The 20,315-nt window shown below is 40.7% G+C and overlaps 1 protein-coding gene across 4 annotated transcripts; it reads right to left on the bottom strand.

Annotated features, from left to right (window-relative positions):
* Positions 1–786: 786 nt before the first annotated feature.
* vwc2l (von Willebrand factor C domain containing 2 like) lies at positions 787–19,843 on the bottom strand. Of its 4 annotated transcripts, none has more exons than XM_061792903.1 (4): positions 19,347–19,843; positions 17,975–18,484; positions 6,670–6,799; positions 787–1,636 (listed from the first exon to the last, which is right to left on the bottom strand). In XM_061792903.1, exons 2-4 carry the CDS (start codon positions 18,359–18,361, stop codon positions 1,488–1,490), a joined length of 666 nt encoding a protein of 221 aa, XP_061648887.1. In that variant the 5' UTR covers positions 18,362–18,484; positions 19,347–19,843; the 3' UTR covers positions 787–1,487. The 4 variants fall into 4 exon arrangements, with proteins under 4 accessions (XP_061648887.1, XP_061648889.1, XP_061648888.1 ...); XM_061792905.1 differs by having other exon boundaries at positions 17,975–18,481; XM_061792904.1 differs by having other exon boundaries at positions 19,427–19,843.
* Positions 19,844–20,315: the final 472 nt, after the last annotated feature.

The raw sequence follows: 20,315 nt of genomic DNA, 5'->3' as shown, positions 1-20,315 counted from the left end.
GAGTACACCCTTGTAGCCTCGTGCTGACCTGTCATCACCTTGTTATTCCAGAAGAGCCCCTTATTCGTAATGGAGTGTTACTACAACTCTAAATGTTCTCTGTTTTGAGGTTTTATTTTTTGCGAGGCTGCGGGGGTGTGCTCGCGATGAGTGTGCCCGCTGATTGCGCAAGAAATGATTGACACCCCGCAAATCACCCCTTTTTCTCTGCTTTCATTTTCCTCAGGCGCAGTGGTTTCTTGTATGTGAAATTACAGGCACAAAATGGGGCCAAAGACAACTGACTTTTTCAATCATCATATTTATCATGTACTACTGTTTTAACAAATGTCACAAAAAGTCACCCGTTAATAATCAATAAGAGTTGCGGGTGTTGATACAAATGAGGATTAGTGCCATACTCAAAACAAACACAAACAATACAACAGCAAAACTATGTGACAAAGCTAGTATTGTACTGTTATGTGAATAACTTAAAATTTTAGGAGAAAAGTCATGTTCAGTCAGAAAACAAAGTCCTCGCTTATGGAGAATAAAGTTGTAATTTTGTTGAGTGAATGTCAAAATTCCTTAACGAACCTGAGACCAGTAGACTCAGTCTCTCCTGGGATCTGACATATATTCTTGAGGTATTATTTATATATAACATTTAAGAATATTATTCCTCAAATGTATTTGGTGATTGCACAAACCCAAGAGATGAGTGGATTTCAGTCAGTGGAGTTTTTTTTTTTTTTTCAGGAAAAAGACACAAACACAATAAAATTTCTCATACTGATGATGGTGTTGATGTGTCAAAATTTTGGAATACTTCATTGTTTGTAAAACTTACATTAAGTGTAACCTCTACACTTCTTATCTCAACATATTTATGTTCACGTTGAAACTCGGGATCAATCAATACAATCTACTTATTTAATGAACAATAGCATCAGTGTTGGAGGTGAATTCATACAATAAATGTAAAAGACATTTAAATGTGATGTGCATCCTGTAAACAAGCTTTTAAAGTGAATTTGTGACACTAAGTGCTTTCATGTGTTAATCCTCATGAGACACCCCCCACCCCCCCCCCCCCAAAAAAAAAAAAAAACTAGCACAGAGCAGGGTGCTTGCGGTTCCTTTTCCAGCTGTTACGTTGTCTGACAGGAACAACAAAAACGATCACGATGATTAATTCACATTGCCCACGGTGAAGAACGAGTTCAAATCTGAAGCGTTGACAGCGGCAAGTCAAGCAAGTCAAATTCTGCAAATATGACAGAAAAGTTGTGGGGGGGAAAGACAGGAGACCGGTTCCACCTCCATCATCATCATCACCACCTCCTTCATTATCAACTCTGCAATCACGAGACAATGTCATACTGTCCTGTATTTCTCATCAGGTTGTTTCAGAATTGTGCTCCTGCCCTGTCAATCATATAAAATGGTGCAGTAGGTAGGCAGGGCGCTGCCTGATCTTATCTCTCGTCCCCACTGGAGTCTCTCTATGATGACTGGCCGTTGAGGCACTCACGCCGCAAGCACTGCGCCGGTTTCCACCAATCTCCGATGTGGCAGCGGCAGATGGTGCAGTCGTCCACTTTTACTTCAATTCCAGCTGGGATGATCGTCGATCCAGCGAAGCAATTTGGACCTGCCACATAGCAAAGGCAGAAGAAAACAGGAAAGGGGGAATTAGAGCCACAAGAAGCGTATGCGGTTTTCTTGAGAGCTTCTGTTGATCGGGTGTTGAAGAGCTGTAGAGGGCTGCAGTTGGGAGCGTCAGCGCAGACTATTTTCGCAGGCGTGCACAGACGGGCTTGTTTTTGCAACACTTAAGCTCTTTTGTTAGTCTCCCCTTCTCCCTGGACGTAGAGCGCTTTGCATCCTAATGCGCCGCCGCAAGCGTGGTCGACTGCCAGGCGTTGGCTCGCCAGTGCACGGTGGCTCAAGTACAGAAGAAACAGAAGGAAGAGGGTGAAAATCAGCATGGGGAGACTGCAGTAAGGAAGATGGTGTTTCATCACATCAGATGTGTCAAAATGAAAAGTCTACGTTTAGCCAACAACACATGCTGTACCTATTGTAGTAACTATGCAACTAATTCACACTCACTTCCTTGAACTGATTTGGATACAAAAGAGCTAGCAGGTGCCATGAATCCTTTCCCAGTTTTAATTATTTCAGTCAATCATTCAGCCGTTAAAGGCATGACGGTGACTTTGAATTAGTCTGTAAATTAGTCCATAAAATGTTCCACTTTAGGCTTCCCCTGAGTGAATGCAGAGTGAAGTAATGTCCCATAATTCCTCTCTGCACAGTAGCTTTGATTGCAAGTATTGATGAATGCCTTAATATTGAGAGTAATTATTTTTTTGTCAAAACAGTCATTATGACTTGACAGTAGTCCCTGCCATCTCTGGCCCCCATCTTGTCCTCCTAATTTGATATAAAAGAAACCACCGCATATGATGAAACCACAACCAATAACAGACAGAAGACATGACTTAGGTGTCAATCCTTTGTTGGGCACACTCATTGAAGGCACCCCCTGCTCCCTCACACACACACACACACACACACACAAAAAACTGATATACATTTAGAGTTATGTAACACTCCATTACAAATAAGGTGGTGTAACAAGGTGATGTGCGATGAGTGTGCCTCCAAGTGCATGACAAATAATTGATCTCTGATATGTTGGTTTTCCTCAGGTGCAGTGGTTTCTTGTATATCAAATTAGAAGCACATGATGGGGCCAGGACGGCGGATTTGTTCATATACCATATTTATCACATACTACTGTCAAGTCGCATTGTTTTAACAGTAATGACAAAATGTTTTATTTTTTTAAAAGCTCCCCTTGAGTTTTTGTCAATCAAGTAAAATTTTATGTTAACCTTTGTATCAGTAAGATTACTGATACTGTATTTTTTTTACTACATGCCTGCAATCACTCACACAGCGAATATAACCCAGCTAAATGGTATGCCATAGAAAACAAGAGGAAGCATGCAATGATATAGACTAGTTTTCATTACATTCTAAAAAATTTTTTTTTACAAATCTCAAAGGTGAAACAAACCCTGCGAGCTATTTTCTACTTAAAATCCTTATTTGGAAAGAGAAATTGTCAGTTGTGCATAAAACCCATTCATTGCATCTACTCTCATTTTTCCATATCTTCAAGGGAGGAGATTAGAGGGTGATGTTTTGTTCTTCCACTCCCTTGCCATTTGTCCCAAATGTTCGTGGAAGCAGCACGGCCCTTATTATAGTCCTCCCTCCACATTCACACCGGTCGGCCACTCTCATTGAGATGTATTTTGCTGCCAGAGCGCGACCTGCAGCCCTCGAGGGAGCGTAGAAATGACAAGCCTAGACTTAAATGCCAAGGGTTGTCACTGTGTCTTTTCAGGATGGATTACCTCTCTCCAAGGAGCGTCTGTTGGCCTGCTACAGTATGTGTGTATTATTACATCACAGTATGTAGTCAACACTCAGACAAAAGAGAGGAAGCTAAGGAAAAATGTAGCTGAAAGAAAATGTGAGTGTTGAGAAGATCATTTATCAGAAGTCATCAATTTATTTTCATGTTGGGCAATACTGGAACCAAGAAAGAGCTCCAGAATCTTTTTTTTTTTTTTTTTTTTTTTTTTTTTTTTTTTGCATATAAACATAACAAATTTATAGATGGTTATGATTGATTAACTCATTCACTGCCAGCCTTCCCAGTTAACATGGATATTTGCCTTCTAAAGCCGTCAATGGCAGTGTTGATCGTCAGGCAATTGAGTCATAAGTGAGTGGACTACTTGCAGAGAAGAGACGTAATATGTAATACATTCGTGCAGTCTCAGTTTGGGGTCTCAAGAAGAACGACATCAGTAATGGGAAGTTGAGGTGCATCCATGCAGACTTCCACTATTGCAAACTACTCCGTCAAAAAGATTACAAAAATAGTTATCATCCATCCATCCATTTTCTGAGCCGCTTCTCCTCACTAGGGTCGCGGGCGTGCTGGAGCCTATCCCAGCTGTCATCGGGCAGGAGGCGGGGTACACCCTGAACTGGTTGCCAGCCAATCGCAGGGCACATCGAAACAAACAACCATTCGCACTCACAGTCATGCCTACGGGCAATTTAGAGTCTCATCCCGTTGCAAATAAAATGTAAAAAAATAAAAAAAATTCACCATTTTTGGTCGTTGTCATTTCATCAATTGCGCCTTCTTATTTGCAAACTATTCATGAACAAATGTGTGGTTTGAATTGTGGCCGGAACACATGAGATTTGCAAAGAAACTATAATCGATGGGAAGTTGAGTTAAAGCCTGCATTAGAACCCCCATACTCTCCTAGTCTTAAAGTGAAATCCAGTTTGTTTTGGTAACACGTCACAAGGGGATACACACAACTGCACAAATTATTGAACGAATTGGAAACAAACCATAATGCTCCTAATAATTCCGAATCAATGACTGAATAATCAGTTGCCAGCAAAAATAGAGATAGTATAGTAATCAATCATTAGCTAATTAGCTCATTTCAAATCACTTTCTATGGCCCCTGAAGGGAAATGAGGCATGATGCCATACAAATGCTGATGAGTCCTACAGTTAACAAAGCAAGGGAAGAATGACGAGAAGAAGAAAAAAACATACTAACTTCAGCATGAATTTTAATGAGCGACATTGCCAGAGCCTAGAGGGCAATTGCCACTTTGACAATGAAAGTAATCCGGCTAGAAGCTTTAAATGGCATTTGAGCAATGCAATGGTGAGCACAAAATACTTTGATAGTGCGTAGGAGTGATTATCTCTGATTCAGGTCAGAGAGAAGCAGTCAGGTAGCACTGTTTCGGCGCCAAGGTTATTTTCCACTTTACCTAGGTACTAATATACTGTATGACCATACCGTATACAAGGGTAATTTGTTAAGATTTAATATCATAGAACTAACTGCAGAGTTGAGCATTTGACTAAAGTTGTGTGAAAGACTGTTCATATTCATATCCAGAAAACATTATTTATTCCAATAATCAATTAATTGAATTTCACTCTTTGAGTCACTATGACATCACTGGAGGTAACGATGAACCAGGACGTAGCTTGTTAACTAACAGATACAAGGACAAACTAACATTAAAAACTGTACAATGCTCCGCAGATGCGGTTTTTATTAAAACAGTTTAGTTTTGGCTGAGGTCTGAACCCCAATGAGGCTAAGTCACAGTTACATATGGTCATTATAGCATTTACAAAATCAAAGATGGTGTTGTGGAAGACATGTACACAGTATTGTACATCTTTATAATATATAATTGAATAAAGGTAATTCTCCTACATGTCATGTTACTCCGTAACAACATATGGTATAGTTATGTACAGAGGTAGGTGGAGTAGTCAAATATTGTACTCAAGTGAGAGTGCTTCTATTTTAGAATAATATGACTCAAGATCAAGTTAAAAGTGCTCCTCCAATAATTACTTGAGTTGAGTAAGTACTCAAGTATCGAGTAACTGGTGAGTTACTTCTGATTTTTTTTTTTTTATAATCAGAGCATGAATGTGAAATAGACAAAAATATAAAAAAGCAATGTGCAACTTCAGATATCGTCCAACAATATAATTTAACTGCAACAATAATGAATTACATCTTTGTAAACATAAGACAAATTCAGCAACAAGAAATGGTCTTAAATTAATTCCCTTTTACACTTGTGAAACAGTGCAATAGGCTGACCAGCAGGCAGCGATTACATAGAAAAAACGGAAGAAGGCATCACATGACAGGTTTTTTTTTTTGTTTTTTTTTCTTTTGTAGTGTGTAAGTTTACACAGATTTAATTTGTTAGTTACCTTTATATTATGTTTGATTAGTGAAACTGTCACATGGCGGTAGTGTCTTTTGTTAACCCCCCCACCAAAAAATAAATAAAAAAGATTGCACAAGCGATGATAGACCATTAAAAGTCACAAGTAGAATGTAGCTCAATGTAACGGAGTAAAGGTAACATTTCTTCACGAAGATGCTCAAGTAAAACTAAACCGTATGTTGAATTAAAACTTTAAAATGAAAAGTATAATTAAAAGTACAATTTACCCCAAAAGTTACTTCAGTAAATGTAACAGCGGAAATGCAGCCCGTAACTACCCACATCTGGCTATATACTGTACACCTCATTGCACGTGTTACCTCATTTTGAACTTCACTAACTTCAGTATTTTCTCCCACTTACACTGCTGATGATTTTTGCAATCTGGCTGTGCACACAAGCCGTTGCTATACCTGATACATCTGTCCAGCCTCACCTTGTCAATAACCATTGACCCAATGGCATTCCTTTGTGTTCATTTTGGGGATTGACTGTGTATATTGTGCCAGTGGGAGATAAAGGGCTCTCCAAAGACCCATTACTCCCTCCCACCATGCCTTTAATCAATGAGATAATGTATACTCCGCTTAGTGTGTCGTTTAGAATTAAAACTAACTACCACTCATTAGTGTCCAGTGGGCCTGTGGTAATAATTCAAATTCATAATCGGCCTACATCAATTACAACCTCTTCCTCCGGATATGGGGTTATCCGATGTTGCAGACAGTACAGATAAGCGTGTCGTCATTTAATCCATTTTTAATGACTTCTGAAGTGAGTGTGTGAGTGGATAGGTTTAGTGTTTACCATTTTTACAGATGGGGCAGCATTGCTCCGGCTCATACACAGGGTTGACGCACTCTGGGACAGCACAGTCGGACACCACACAGTGCACCTCATTATTTGGTTCGCAGCGGCACCATTCACAAGGTGACGGCTGCGAGCAAAGGGGAAGGAGAAACAGAATGTGGGTTAGATGAGTCACTGACCTGTGGAAATTGTTTGCTTGTTTGTGCTCCTTTTTCAAAAAAATGTAAAACCGATTTTCTTAATTAAATTGTTCATGCTCTAAAGGTTATTGTCAAATTGGGTTAACTGATTAACAGAGACAATGTAATTAACTGGTGGAATGGATTTTTTTAAAACTCACATTTCATCAGTCAGAGCCAGGGGTAACCTTGAATTAAATCACTAGGATTTATTTTTTGTGAAAAATAATCACATTTTATACTATACGATTGGGTCAGTCTGAAGGAAACATCCATCCATCCACGCATCAATCAATCAATATTCTGTACCACTTCATCACGGTTGCGGGTGAGCTGTCCGTTTCCGAGCTAACTAGCAGGGTGCGGTGTACACCCTGGACTGGTTGCCAGCCAATCGCAGGGCACATAAAGACAAACAACCAACCATTCAGACTCACATTAATACTTATGGACAATTTAGGGCTTTTAATTATTCTAACATGCATCTTTTTGACATGTGAGCGCAAACCAGAGTATCTGGAAAGAACACACGCAAGCATGGGGAGATCACGCAAACTCCACACGGGAAGGCCAAAGTTGAGATTTCAACACAGGCCTCAGAACTGTGAGGCAGATGTGCAGTTGCTTATTTTTACCACCTCATCAAAGTGGTCTGGGGCTTTTGCCTCTTAATTTACTCACTGGAAGTCATCCAAAGGGTCCTAAATGTTTTCCACTTGTATAATGTCACAGTTCGTTCCTCAAACTGAATATCTTACTGGATGAGATGGGTGTGGTCTTCTCCCAGTCGGCAATCCCTCTTGCCCACAATCGGCCTCTGGGGTATTTAACTCTTAACTCACACAGTCTTCCACGAGTCTTGTGTGTTTTTCTTCTCCTCTTGTCTTGCTGGCAGCTCGCCAGCCGGGTGGCCTCTGGCCAACCCCCCTTCCCCTTCTTTTGTTTCTGGCCTCTGAGGGCTAGAGCTCGGCCCGCCACCAGTTCAACCGGCAGGAAAGTTATGAGTAAATCCCAAAAGTTCAACAACCATTATCTATTATCCCTAAAACAGCATTGCATTGAGAACAATTTACGAGACAATACCTCATGGGTTCGGGACTACTTTTGTCAACTACTATGATACATAGTTAAATCCTCAAATGTCATGTTAAGTTAATTGTGCAAAAAAGAGAAACATTATATTCAGACGTGCATATTACTTCACTAAGAGCAGCTGGTATAGACCATCAAAAAGAGCGTGACATAAAACAGAAATGGACAGAAATTATTATTTTTACCCTTGAAAGAGGACCCTATAGGCTCCAGACTTAAAATGAACAACCATACTGTCACAAGTCTAGGAGCGTGGATTATGTACTCTATAGTGAAAATGGACAAATGTTTTGCTGTTCTACTTGTGACAAAATAATGTCCCCTCAACAGTCTTGAACAGTAAGCAAATCAATTAACCAGAAAGATGTCTCATATATACATGGAATATGGTTTATATATAATCAAATCAGCTAACATGAAAGCTAACAGGCATCATGATAAAGGAATTGTTTGAGTCTGCACTAACGAAGTATAATCTGTTAAATTTACTTAAAACTTCCCTCAGGTAGGCGCTACCGATCAATGCAAAATAGAACTAGCAGACTTTCCAACAGCTTCTTCCCTCTTGCGATCAACTTCTTAAACACCTAACCTACAATTACATTACAACATGCTGGCAATTTTTTGACTTGAGTTCGTTGTCACATTTCTGTGGGGCCAATTATATATTACTCGTGTACTCACTGTAGTAGTCTCGCCACGCTGCACTATTTGCATATCTGTTGTTGACCAATACTGGCCACTCATGCCAGAGTAGCATCTGCTCCATTTGCACACTGATTGAGGAGTATCTGCAACATTTGCACAATCAACATTGTCCCAGATTATCGCACTACTCGTCACTTTTAACTGCATACACTCCTTGAAGTCTCGGCACCCTTTCCACAATGGTCATTGCACCGGACTATTACAATATTAGTCATTCGAACTACTCTAAGTGCTAGAAAACTCTGCATCTTTTGCACAATTGTCCAAAAAAACTAAGTACCGGCATTACCAGACAACTAGCAACCCTTTATTGCTCAGTGACTGTTTTTTTTTGTCAATGTCTTTATGTCACAAAAGTGTTCTGTCAATTGACTGTCTGTTGTCATACTAGAGCGGCTCCAACTACCGGAGACAAATTCCTTGTTTTTATTTTTTGGACATATTTGGCAAATTAAGATGATTCTGATTCTCAATTGTCTTGGTTTGGTTCCATCATCCATAAACAAAAGAGCTACCATAATTTCTCGTGTATAAAGAGCACCCATGTATAATACGCACCCCCAAAGTTGACCTCAAAATTCTGGAAAACCCTTCTACCTATGTATAATGCATTTTTACAATGCATGATTTTGCTCCTACCCATATGTTTTTTTTTTTTAAATTATTATTCTGAGGTTAAGCACTTTATTTGAACACGTAATAATTTTTTTATTTACTTGGTCTTATTTTGAAATTCACAACCCGACTTTTATTTAGTAAATGAGAAAACACTGTTGTGCTCATATGTTTGATTACCCAGGCAGAATTTGTAAGATGCGTACAACTTTAAAGAAAACATGAAGGGCCAGGCGAAACAAATTTTATTTTAATGGGATTAACATTAAACTGTAAAGTATTTAAGAAAAGCATTATCATTAAACAAAAGATAACCATAAAGAAATTAATGATGGTTGATGTTCAGTCATCAGTCTTATTAAAAATAATATTTATCTAAAAATATATTTCACAATTTCTGCCTGGGTATGTTCACTTATGACCACAATTGTACATATATGCAGTCATATGTACCCCTGTCATTTTGGAATGAAAGAAGGCTACACCTTTTTCATAACCTCTAGGTCGTGGTAGCATACTAGAATGAAAGTGTACAGCTTTTTCATGACCTCTAGATGGCGGCATACATTTTTAAAATGTGAAAGTTTTTTTTTTTTTTTCATTTTTCCCTATACCTATGTAAAATGCTCACTATAGACTAGTGACAATTTGGGGGGGGGGGAATGGGCATTATACACGAGGAATTACAGTACTTATACTATTTTGGTGCAGTCTGTTAAAAAGCAATCATCCAAACAAATAATAGGAAACGTGTAACATTCATATATATTCAAATAAGTACTGTCAACTTAGCGTGCTATTATCACATTATTTCCATCCATCCACCCATCCATCCATTTTCAACACCGCTTATCCTGGTTAGGGTCACGGGGCACTGGAGCCTATCCCAGCTGACTTGTTTGTTTATCAGTTTATTTTTGAAAGGGGACAATGCAATTTCATAAAACACATGAAGTACAGATGGTTAAAAAAGCCAGAATTAGCCAGAAGGCTAGTTTTCATCTGTAGTCCCCTGGCCATGATGTAAAAAAGCAGTAAAATACATCTACAAGACAATATAATACAGGATACATAATCAAACTATACTATTAAGAGAGAATAAAACCATAATTTTTTTTGATCATAACAAAAAAACAACATAACATACTTGTCTTTTAGTGTTGGCAGCTATAGGTGTTAACTAGCCACATTTTCAGTTTTTTTGTGAAGGCCTTGTATGTTGTAAGCAGTTTAACCTTCTCAGGTACTGAGTTCCACTCACCAGCGCTCCTCACTGACCAGGCTGACTTACTGAAAGTGCTCCTGCGCAGAGGAATGAGACAGTCACCTCTGACAGAGCCTCGAGTGACACGCTCAGAGCTGTTTCTTTGGCTGATGAACTCAGCCAGAGGAGCTGGGGCCAAATTATGCAGTACTTTATAAATCAAATTTAAATCTGCAAATATGTGAAGACTGTCCCAGTTTAAAAGACTGTATTTTTTTTAAATTGCACAGTGATGATAGTGCCTTGGTTTTTTTATCCATCACTTTAATTACTTGTTTGTACAAAACTTCCAATGTTTTTTTTGCATTCTGACCAGCCTGGGACCAACTGGTTATGCAATAGTTAGTGACTAAGAATCATTGAATGCAAGTAAATTTTTGCAGCTTCAGTTGACATTTCATTCCGAATTGCACGAAAATTTGTGAAGTTTAATTTGATATTTTTACACAATTTGTCAATATGGGCTTTAAAGGAAAGCTGTGAATCTATTATTAACCCAAGATATTTGTATTGGCTGACAATTTGCATTTTTTCTCCATTAACAAGTATGTCGGGGTCAGGTGATACTCTATTTGTTTTAGTGAAATACATGCCTACAGTTTTAGAAAGGTTTAGCTGTAGACAGCACTCCTGCAACCGAGTTGTGACACAGGACATTGTATTAGTGAGTTTAGCAGCAACAGTATCTTTTGGAGCGACCATGAACAAAGAAAACTCGTCTGCATACATTACTCACTCTGCTTCAGAGCAAACAGTGGGCAAATCGTTGATATAAAGACTAAATAAAAGGGGGCCTAATATTGATCCCTGAGGGACTCCAGAGGTTAGCCTAAGAGACTCTGATCTGCAGTTGTTAACTGATACAGATTGTGTTCGGTCATGCAGATATGATTCAATCCAGCTCACAGCTTTGTGAGAGAAGTTACATTTTGAGAGCTTGGTAAGAAGAACAGAGTGATTTACTGTATCGAAATCTTTCCTGAGGTCCAAGAACACCACCCCTACAACTCCACCCTTGTCGAGAGAAGATTTTATTTTCTCAATGAAGAGGCATGTAGCCATTTCAGTGGAATGCTTGGATCTGAAACCAAACTGCATGGCGTGGAGAGAGGGGGAGCTGCTGATTAAATAATGGACAATCTGCTCTGACACCCATTTTGCTGCAACTTTGGAAATGGCCGGAAGAATGCTTATAGGTCGGTAGTTATTCAGAGAAGTTGAGTCACCGGATTTAAAGACAGGGGTAACATTAGCAGATTTCCAGGCCTTTGGAAAGTGACCAGATGAAATTGAAAGATTAATGATTGAGGCAATAGGAGTAGCAAGAGTTTAACCTAGATCTTTGAGCATGCTCGTGTCCATTCCAAAAACACTTCGGGCGAAAGGCGGACTACACCCTGAACTGGTCGCCAGTCAGTCGCAGGGCAAATATAGACACGGACAATCATTCGCACTCATATTCATACCGTCACTGAGTGTGAACTGAATCCACGGTGCCCGCACCAAAGTCAGGCGAGTGTACCACTACACTATCAGTGACCTGACTACATTAATTCCTGTAAAAATTAATTTTAGGGTAAGCCAAGCAAAATGCCCCTAGCTAGCCCAAACCCAGGTCACCTTTGCTTAATTACGATTAGGCTTATACTATCACTGGTTTGTCGGTTGGACCCCCAATTTCACATCAACAGGCCTGCACGTCTCAGGCAAAATAAACCTAATTTCAGGTTGTTCCACGTCGATATTAATGCATTTCTTGACATTGCGCTGATTATCCAAAGCAAAACTATTGCTAGCATACTTTTCAAGAAACACAAGTTAGCACTACCGTAGCCTATAGCACATGCTTTAGCTTAGCATAGGCCCAAGAGGCATGGGTGAGCACGTCTGTCTCACAGTCAGGAGATCCATGTTGGAATATCCGTTGGAACATCTGTGTGGAGTTTGTTCTCCCCATGCTTGCGCTTCTGCTCTCTGGGTACTCTGGCTTAAGTGCATTTAAAAAAAAAAAAGGGCATTTAGTTGCTCAAAGATTACTTTTGGAATAGCAACTCTCCACAACCTCATCAACAGATCTAGAACCAAATAAGAGCAGTATCGACAAAATTTCACTGTTTTGTGAATTTAATGTTATTACTCTGCATCCATCTCCCTAGCTCAGCAGCAGATTATCAATTAAGTGTCAGTTTGAAGTTGCTAAATAGGGAAGAAAGTGCAGCGCAAACAGAAATGCATTGCTGGAGCAGGGCAATTATTTAAATGAGGCATAAGGATCCAGCTTACACCAATTTGGATTCTTATTTGATCACCTGATGAACACCGAGCATGGAAAATATGCTATGAATAACAATGGCAACAACAATATACACTTTACTTCGCATCAATATTTGGCACAGCTACCAGATCAATTTCCCATGAAATTACAAAAACAGTTCAAGGGACATGGCGATTGGTAACTCTGGAAAGTGCTTAAATACTTCAGTTGAGGCGAAGTCTGTCCTCATCAACATTCCATGCATTTCATTTAGATCGAAGCAAATGAAAGCACTATAGGACAAAATGAATCATTCTGTTAACAAGGGTGATTGAAAAGGGTTCATGTGCAAATGTACAATTTGCTGTTGTTCGAATTAAGGTAATATTTAAGAGCATGGGTCAGGCGAATACAGAAAATAGGGAGAGGTAAGACAGGATGATACAATGCTGGAAACCCTCCTGATATGTGTATCATGGTTCTTTAGTCACAATTACTTCAAACGGGTATAAAAGTAATGCGAAGCCTAATTTCTTGAACTTCATAAACTCCCTTGATTAGAACTCTTGTTGACACCAATAAATAGGACTGTAAAATCAATCGGCGCAGTCATTTTTAGTGCTTTCACGAGATGCATGAGCTCATATATGTCAATATCGAGAAGCTGAGGCACTAATATACCCTATTTTCACGACCATAAGGCGCACTTAAAAGTCTTAAATTTTCTCCAAAATGGATGTGGCGCCTTATAATGTGGCGCATCTTATGTGTGCACCGAGTTCCAAATTCTGTAAATATTGTTGTGTGACTTTGATGAACGCTCCACTTGACTGACTGGGAGCATTTCCTGCCAACACGCTGCTTTTATAGAGGAAAGGTGGGCGTGACTGAGGACAGCATGCGGACGTTAAAGGGGGAAGGGTGCGCGTGAAAGAGGACGCTAAAGGCACGCCCTCCAGTAGGTATATAACGCCGGTATGTGCATTGTGCAAAACATCGGTTTGGCTAAGGACCCCCGAAAATGGCACCTACGAAGAGACACGCTTACGAAACACAGTTGAAACTGCAAGCCATCAGTTACGCGGAGGAACATAGGAATTGAGCAGCCGCGAGAGAATTCAAGCTCAACGAATCCATGGTTCGCAAGTGGACGAAGCAGGAAAACGAGCTTCGCCAAGTCAAGAAGACGAAGCTGAGTTTCCGCGGAAACAAGGCGAGGTGGCACGAGTTGGAAGACCAACTCGAGCAATGGATTAATGATCAAAGAACAGCCGGGAGAAGCGTCTCTACAGTCACCATTCGACTGAGGGCAATAACGCTTGCAGAAGAAATGAAAATCGAACATTTTCAAGGAGGTCCATCTTGGTGCTTTCGTTTTATGAAAAGGTGCCATCTATCCATCTATCGCCGGGCGAGTTACGCCACCATATGTGAATGGATTGTGGATGCCTGGGCTAAGGTATCTGCTTTGACTGTTGTCCGAGCTTTCCCGAAAGCCGGCATCATTCCTGAACAGCCCGCCGGCAATGAGACTGACTCCGACGAGTACGAGAGGGAACCCGGCATGTTTGATGGAGAAGTTGCCCAGCTGTTCATTTCGGATACAGAAGATGAGGACTTTGATGGATTTGTGGATGAGGATTGATTAAAAAAATAAATAAATAAATAACGTGAGTACATTGTTAAATACTTCAATAAAGTACAAGCGAACTCAGTTTTGCTCCCGCTGCTTTTTCAAAAACATACGCTGGCATGCATGCTAGCCAGGCAGTCAGTACCTTCATCATCGTCCTCATATTCTTCTTCTTCTGAGTCTCCTGCAATCAGCTCCTTTCCTCACTTGTGCAATGTAACATAATCACCGAGCGGATTTCTTTGAGTTCCCTGGTTTTGTTCCATTGTTATCAGGTCCTTGTTGCAAGTTTTTGTTTGTTTGTTTGTTTGTTTTGTTTTGTTCTTACTAAGGGTCAATATCCCCTTTGGTCCTGGTCTGTTTTGGATTATTCCTTCATTTAGTATTTGTTCAATAATACTTTAACTACAGGGCAATCTATTATTATTATAATTTTCTGATTTCATTGTTCAACATAATGTGACACTTTCCCCCTGACACTGATTATTTCAAAGGTTTTTAACCAGCCCTGTATCTGTGTTTCACCACCCTTTTAAACAGGTCACCATTGGAAATGTTTTCCCCTGCCTTTAATATACTTAAAAATATTCTTTCTTTTAGCGATCATAGCTTGAACTCTGTCTTCTTATACGTCCATATATGGTGACTTCGTTTTCCTCTTCTATTGTCTTCTATCTGATCATTGATCAATGACATTTACACACACACGCCTGCACAGATAACACACTCATGGTTAAATCAGAAGTCCAGCAAAGGTGTACAGGTAGATTATTGAAGATGGTCGAGGCCCAGTACAGTAAATGTTTTTTTTTTTTTGTTCTCTGTTTCACTAACACAGTAATTCAATTCCCCCCGCACCTCTTCCTGTCTTGTGTAAGGGCAATCTCTTAAAGCCTTTTTCAGGATCAAGTATCATATTGTTGCAACAGTTTATAATTGGACAAAAACTTACAGTTGTCTACAAACATGCTCTTTGTAATCCTACACTGTACTCCACTTCACCTGCAGGGCTCTCTGTAAAATTTTCACTGTTGTCCACCTACAACAAGTCAATTCCCAGGAGATTTGAGAGTGATGTCTGTCCTTGAGCAAGATCGCTCTTAAATGCTAGATACTTGTTTCTCTCTGTTGAGTAACTTTCCCAAATCTAGGCCTTCTTGTAGCAAGTACTTAAATTTAACTTTGTTGCTGATATTGCTGTTTACCAAACGGTCAGTCACTCTGACCCATCCCTATAATGTCTCAGGAATAATCATTCAGACACAAAAAGATGAGAAATTCAAGCTCAGGTGCTCACGAATGTTGTTACCTGCATGAAAAAAATAGTGGCTATATCACATAATATATCACCAAGTTATCCTTAACTTTCAAATAAAGTAAGAAAGTTTATCTGTGTATTAGAAGAACCGTGTAGGTGAAACACGTGCTTGGTCAGTGTGGTACAACTCTTGCAGGACAACAGAACCATCCATTTTCTGAGCCGCTTCTCCTCACTGTGCAATGCAAAATACATTTGAACTACATAGAAACAACAGCAAATAGTCTCAACGGACTGGAAACTTAATCAAAATGAGATTATGCTTGTTTAGAACCTTCAATAGTACGTGAGTAATGGAGCATCAGAAGCAATGTAAACAAACCCCAATGCCATGTCGCTTGAGAGACATGCTGTAAATATCTATTCAAGCATAATGGGAATCAATGATGTTTGTCTACATTGTCAGTTAATACCCTGACTGTATAGTTGCCTTTATTCATGATTTTACATACATTATACAACAACAGTGATTTCAAGGTTGTACGAAAACATATTATTGTAGTACGAGCTGGCTGGTGATCAAACCACCCCGAAACAATTACCGGTAAACCAGCTACTAACTTCCAACAGAAAGCACAATTGTTCATGTACATTGAATTGCTATAGAAATATGTACATGCGTTTAGTTCAAGAAGGGAACCAGTGCTTAAAGTCGTTGTCATACACTCTTGGACAAAATAGTTTATTAGAGCAAGAATAATACAGAATGCATGGTCACTGAAATAAGTAATAATAAAGTTTAGTAGGATTTAGACCAGGGTTCTTCAGAATAGTCCAATGTTTTGTTCGTAGCCATTCTTAGGTATTTTTAGATGTGTTTTGGGTTTGTATCCTGTTGGAGGCGACAGAGACCAAGCTTTCTGACACTGTGCCTGATCTAGCAAAGCAGCCCCAGAATGTGCCTCCTGCGTGTTTTCCTGTAGATAGTGTTCTATCCTTGACATGCTTTTGCATGATTTTGGCAGTTGTAACCATAGAGCTGATGTGACTTAGCACACATGTCCAGTTTTGTCTCAACTGTCCAAAGGAAATTTTGGCTTGTCAATATGCATTTACAACCTTATCAGTTTCAAGTTAGTTCACTGACGATTGGGTTTTTCTTCCTTTAATGGAAGGGGACAAACAATTTTGTCCATATATGCATGTAAAGCATTACAATTCTATTTTACTGTTACAGCATAATAGCAATACCCTCAAAGGCTGCAGAAATGGACCACATCTGGTGAACTTTTAAATTAACAAAACTGTCTCCAAGAGCCCTTCTTTAAATTATAGTTATGAGAGTCTTTTTTTTAATGCAATATCACAATTAATAGCTGGGCCCCGACAATGATGTCAGGAACTTTAACAACCCCTGGAAAAGAAAGTGCCCTCTTTTGCCAGCTATGTATCACTGTCCATAAATCCAAATATTGCTTCTATCTGTCTTCTGACATTACTTAAGGGCATGTCTGATGCTGTAGGGACAATGACGTCACTCCAGTAGTAAGCCATATTTATACCCCTGGCTGGACCTCCTCTTTATGCCAAGATAAAATCTAATCCCTGAACCCCACTTTGCCTCTGAATTTCCCTGTCTACACACACAAAAATGTGATTTCCATTATAGAGTTGTCTTAGTTTGACCATATTAGTATATGTTAAATGTAACAGATGGAAAATTCCAGGCCTCTTACGTGTTTGGATCACCCCCCCCTCCCCTTTGAACACCACTGCATGGAGATGACATTAAACGTAAACTAACTGCTTGGTAAATGGCAAACGGACTGACATCACTCACTAGGCCACGCCCTTTAAGACACATGACAACACGCAATATTTATTTTTTACACAACAGTGCTATTTTTTGTTATTAAAAAAACGTAACCAAAAAACAGATGAACACATTCACTGCCATTGACGGCTTTAGAAGTCAAAAATCCATGTTAACTGGGAAGGCTGGCAGTGAATGAATCAATGGCCTTTCAATTAATTTTGATGGTTGATTTAATATGCGATGATTGATTTAATGTGCGAGTAAAAGCATCTGAACGGGCTTGTGGGGGCATCAAAACGTCTTTGCACGCTACTGATTATTATTATAACCGGTTTTGTTCTCCTGTTCGATACAATGGCCTGTCCAACAAAACAAGCCAAGGCTTTAATCAGACTTTTTTGGTAGCCTATATGCTTTAATTTACATTATGGTGGCATTTTAAATCATTTTAAATATAGTATAAATAAGCCACTGCTCACTCACCTTAAACTCTTCCAGAATTTTGTAGGTTTTCCCTCGGTACTCGCAAAAGTTTTTCACCTCCTTGCACTCGGGGCAGCACCCGTTGTGCTCCACTTTGGTGCACTTGGGGTGAAGTTTGGGGCACTCGGGCTGGTCGCACACGGGCCCGTCCTCAGTGCACACGCACGGGCAGCTGGAGTGGCCCGGGTAGAAGCGCTCCCCGAGCTTGTAGACGAAACCGCTGTCGTCCACGCATCCTTTCCCCCGGTAGTCGTCGAACACCAGGCTCTCACCGGCCGTCCGCTCCGCCTCGTCTCCGGCGTAATCCTCCTCGGGGTTAGTGGCCGTAGCGGCGGGGCCGAGGAGGGCCAGCAGTAGGATGAAGGCGGCCGAGAGGACTGGAGCCATCCTTCACCGCGGCGTGAAGATCCTCATGCAACGGGATTTACGGGGATGGCATCCCTAAAGCACCTGTGTCCGCCCGACGCTGTTGTATCACGAGCATCATTGCCACATCAAGTTATGCAGCTGCTGTGGGGAAACAAGGACAACCAATGATTTGTAATTCTGTAACGTGCCATCATCGGCCCCGTGCATTTGAAAACAAGTTGCGTTTTACTCTTGCAGCCACTAAAGGTTATTCTGTCCAGCTCGCTCAACAGGCACATGCCATCATATACTTCAAAATAGAAAACCAATACAAATAGTCTGTAACGTGTTGTTACGGGTATTGTCCCACGTGATTGTGACAGCAAGCTCATTGTTTGTGGGCGTAGTGCGTCGACGTGTGAGTGAGACGGGACTGCGCAGGCGTCGTCCGGTGGGACTGTGAAGAAGGAAGGAGTGCGCGCAGGTGCGAGTGTGTGCAGTGGCAAGTGGCGTGGCGGCGACCGGGGAAGAGTCCCGTTGACGTTGAATGTGCAGAGGAGCTAATAAAGCCGTTCAAGCACAGTTGCTCAGCTGTGCAGCGAGAGAAGGGAGTTAACCCCGAGGAGGAGGACAACCTCGGCCCTGGAGAAGGCGTCTGCCGACCACGGTCAGGTGACCGTAGCAGGAAAGGTTAACACTGTCAATAGTGCGCAATGATTCTCTTTACTTTAATATTTTTACTTTAGCCCTCATGCTTTCTCCTTAGCTGCGAGTGATTCGAATTCTCAGTTTTTGCACGTTATATATGCCCTTAATTGCATTTATAGTATTGTATTACTTAACTCACCGTTTTTGTTATTTTATTTTGTTATTATTATTATTACCTTCTTTCCTCACTTAGTCCAAATCCAAGCAGCCTAAGGTAATCTGTTTGCCTTTTTTGGAAACTTCACCAGCTAGAAAAACTATAAGCATCCAACCTTCAGGTCGCGATGATCTGATTTCACAACAAATAAACACAAACCTTCAGCTGCTGTGAATCCGTGTTGACATTATGTCCACGTAAAGTAGCTCTGCGTCAAATCTTATCCCGAGCCGACTCACCTCCGAGCGTCCAAACGGTCAGCCAGAGCCGATTATAAAATCCCTGAACATTCATTCAGTATTCCCCAGTGGTGCAAAGGAATATTAAGGCGCACTCTTGTTGCGCATACACGCGTGCATCCATCCATCGGCCAGTAGAGTCCATAGAAATCCCTACAATTTGTCGATTTGAAACACAGAGTGAAAGAAGAGGGGATTATTTGAGGGTTCTATTTTGATCGGAGTAGAGACAGCTGAGGCAACGCTCCGACTTTCAGCACGCTGGAAAGCCACTGAGTGCTGCTGCGTTTATGGTTCGACGAGGAGGAGAAGAGCAGAGCAGAGCGCCCCCACCCGCCTGCGTCATCTTCTGCACGCGTGACAACATCCCAGGCAACCATCACGCAGGGGTTAAAATCAAGGCGAGGACGCCGAGCTGCACGGTCAGTAATCACAGTTTCCTTCAGGAGCAGCTGGTGAATTCACAAGGTTACAGCTCCATCTGGCAAAATGTGCGTCAAGCCCCCCCCCCCCCAGTCTAAACGCATGCATCCTTGCACCCGTTTTGTTTTCTTGCGTGCGCATGTGTGTCTTTCACACTAGACCCGCAGCACATTTAACGCGAACCCGTTCGTACGTCATGAAATAATGTGTTTGTGAAATAGCAATCATCTGTAAATATAGCACAAAGCATGACGCCAAAACAGTTTATTATCGCTTGAAGCTCACCTCACATGACCATAAAACTTACACATAAATTAGTTTTGAAAAAAATGAATCCCAAGTGGGCATGTACCCGGTACTTACATATGCAGACATAAGAGTTTGTGAATTCTTCTGCTAACAACCCAGGCTAAAATTAGCTTCTTCCCGTCTCTCAGTCGAAATGTGTCACTTCAACTTATAAAAC

The sequence above is a fragment of the Phyllopteryx taeniolatus genome, chromosome 12, assembly GCF_024500385.1.
Source record: "Phyllopteryx taeniolatus isolate TA_2022b chromosome 12, UOR_Ptae_1.2, whole genome shotgun sequence".
Lineage (NCBI taxonomy): Eukaryota > Metazoa > Chordata > Actinopteri > Syngnathiformes > Syngnathidae > Phyllopteryx > Phyllopteryx taeniolatus.
The sequence above is the reverse complement of the archived record's forward strand: the minus strand, read 5'-3'. Positions and strand labels throughout refer to the sequence as shown.

What these genes read in the sequence shown, in the direction of transcription:
- vwc2l (XM_061792903.1), bottom strand. Translation starts at nt 18,361, where the DNA reads ATGGCTCCAGTCCTCTCGGCCGCCTTCATCCTACTGCTGGCCCTCCTC. An exon ending in AAATTCTGGAAGAGTTTAAG is followed by an intron (nt 6,800 to 17,974) that starts GTGAGTGAGCAG and finishes CTTTGCTCGCAG; the next exon opens with CCGTCACCTTGTGAATGGTG. An exon ending in CTGCCCCATCTGTAAAAATG is followed by an intron (nt 1,637 to 6,669) that starts GTAAACACTAAA and finishes GCTATGTGGCAG; the next exon opens with GTCCAAATTGCTTCGCTGGA.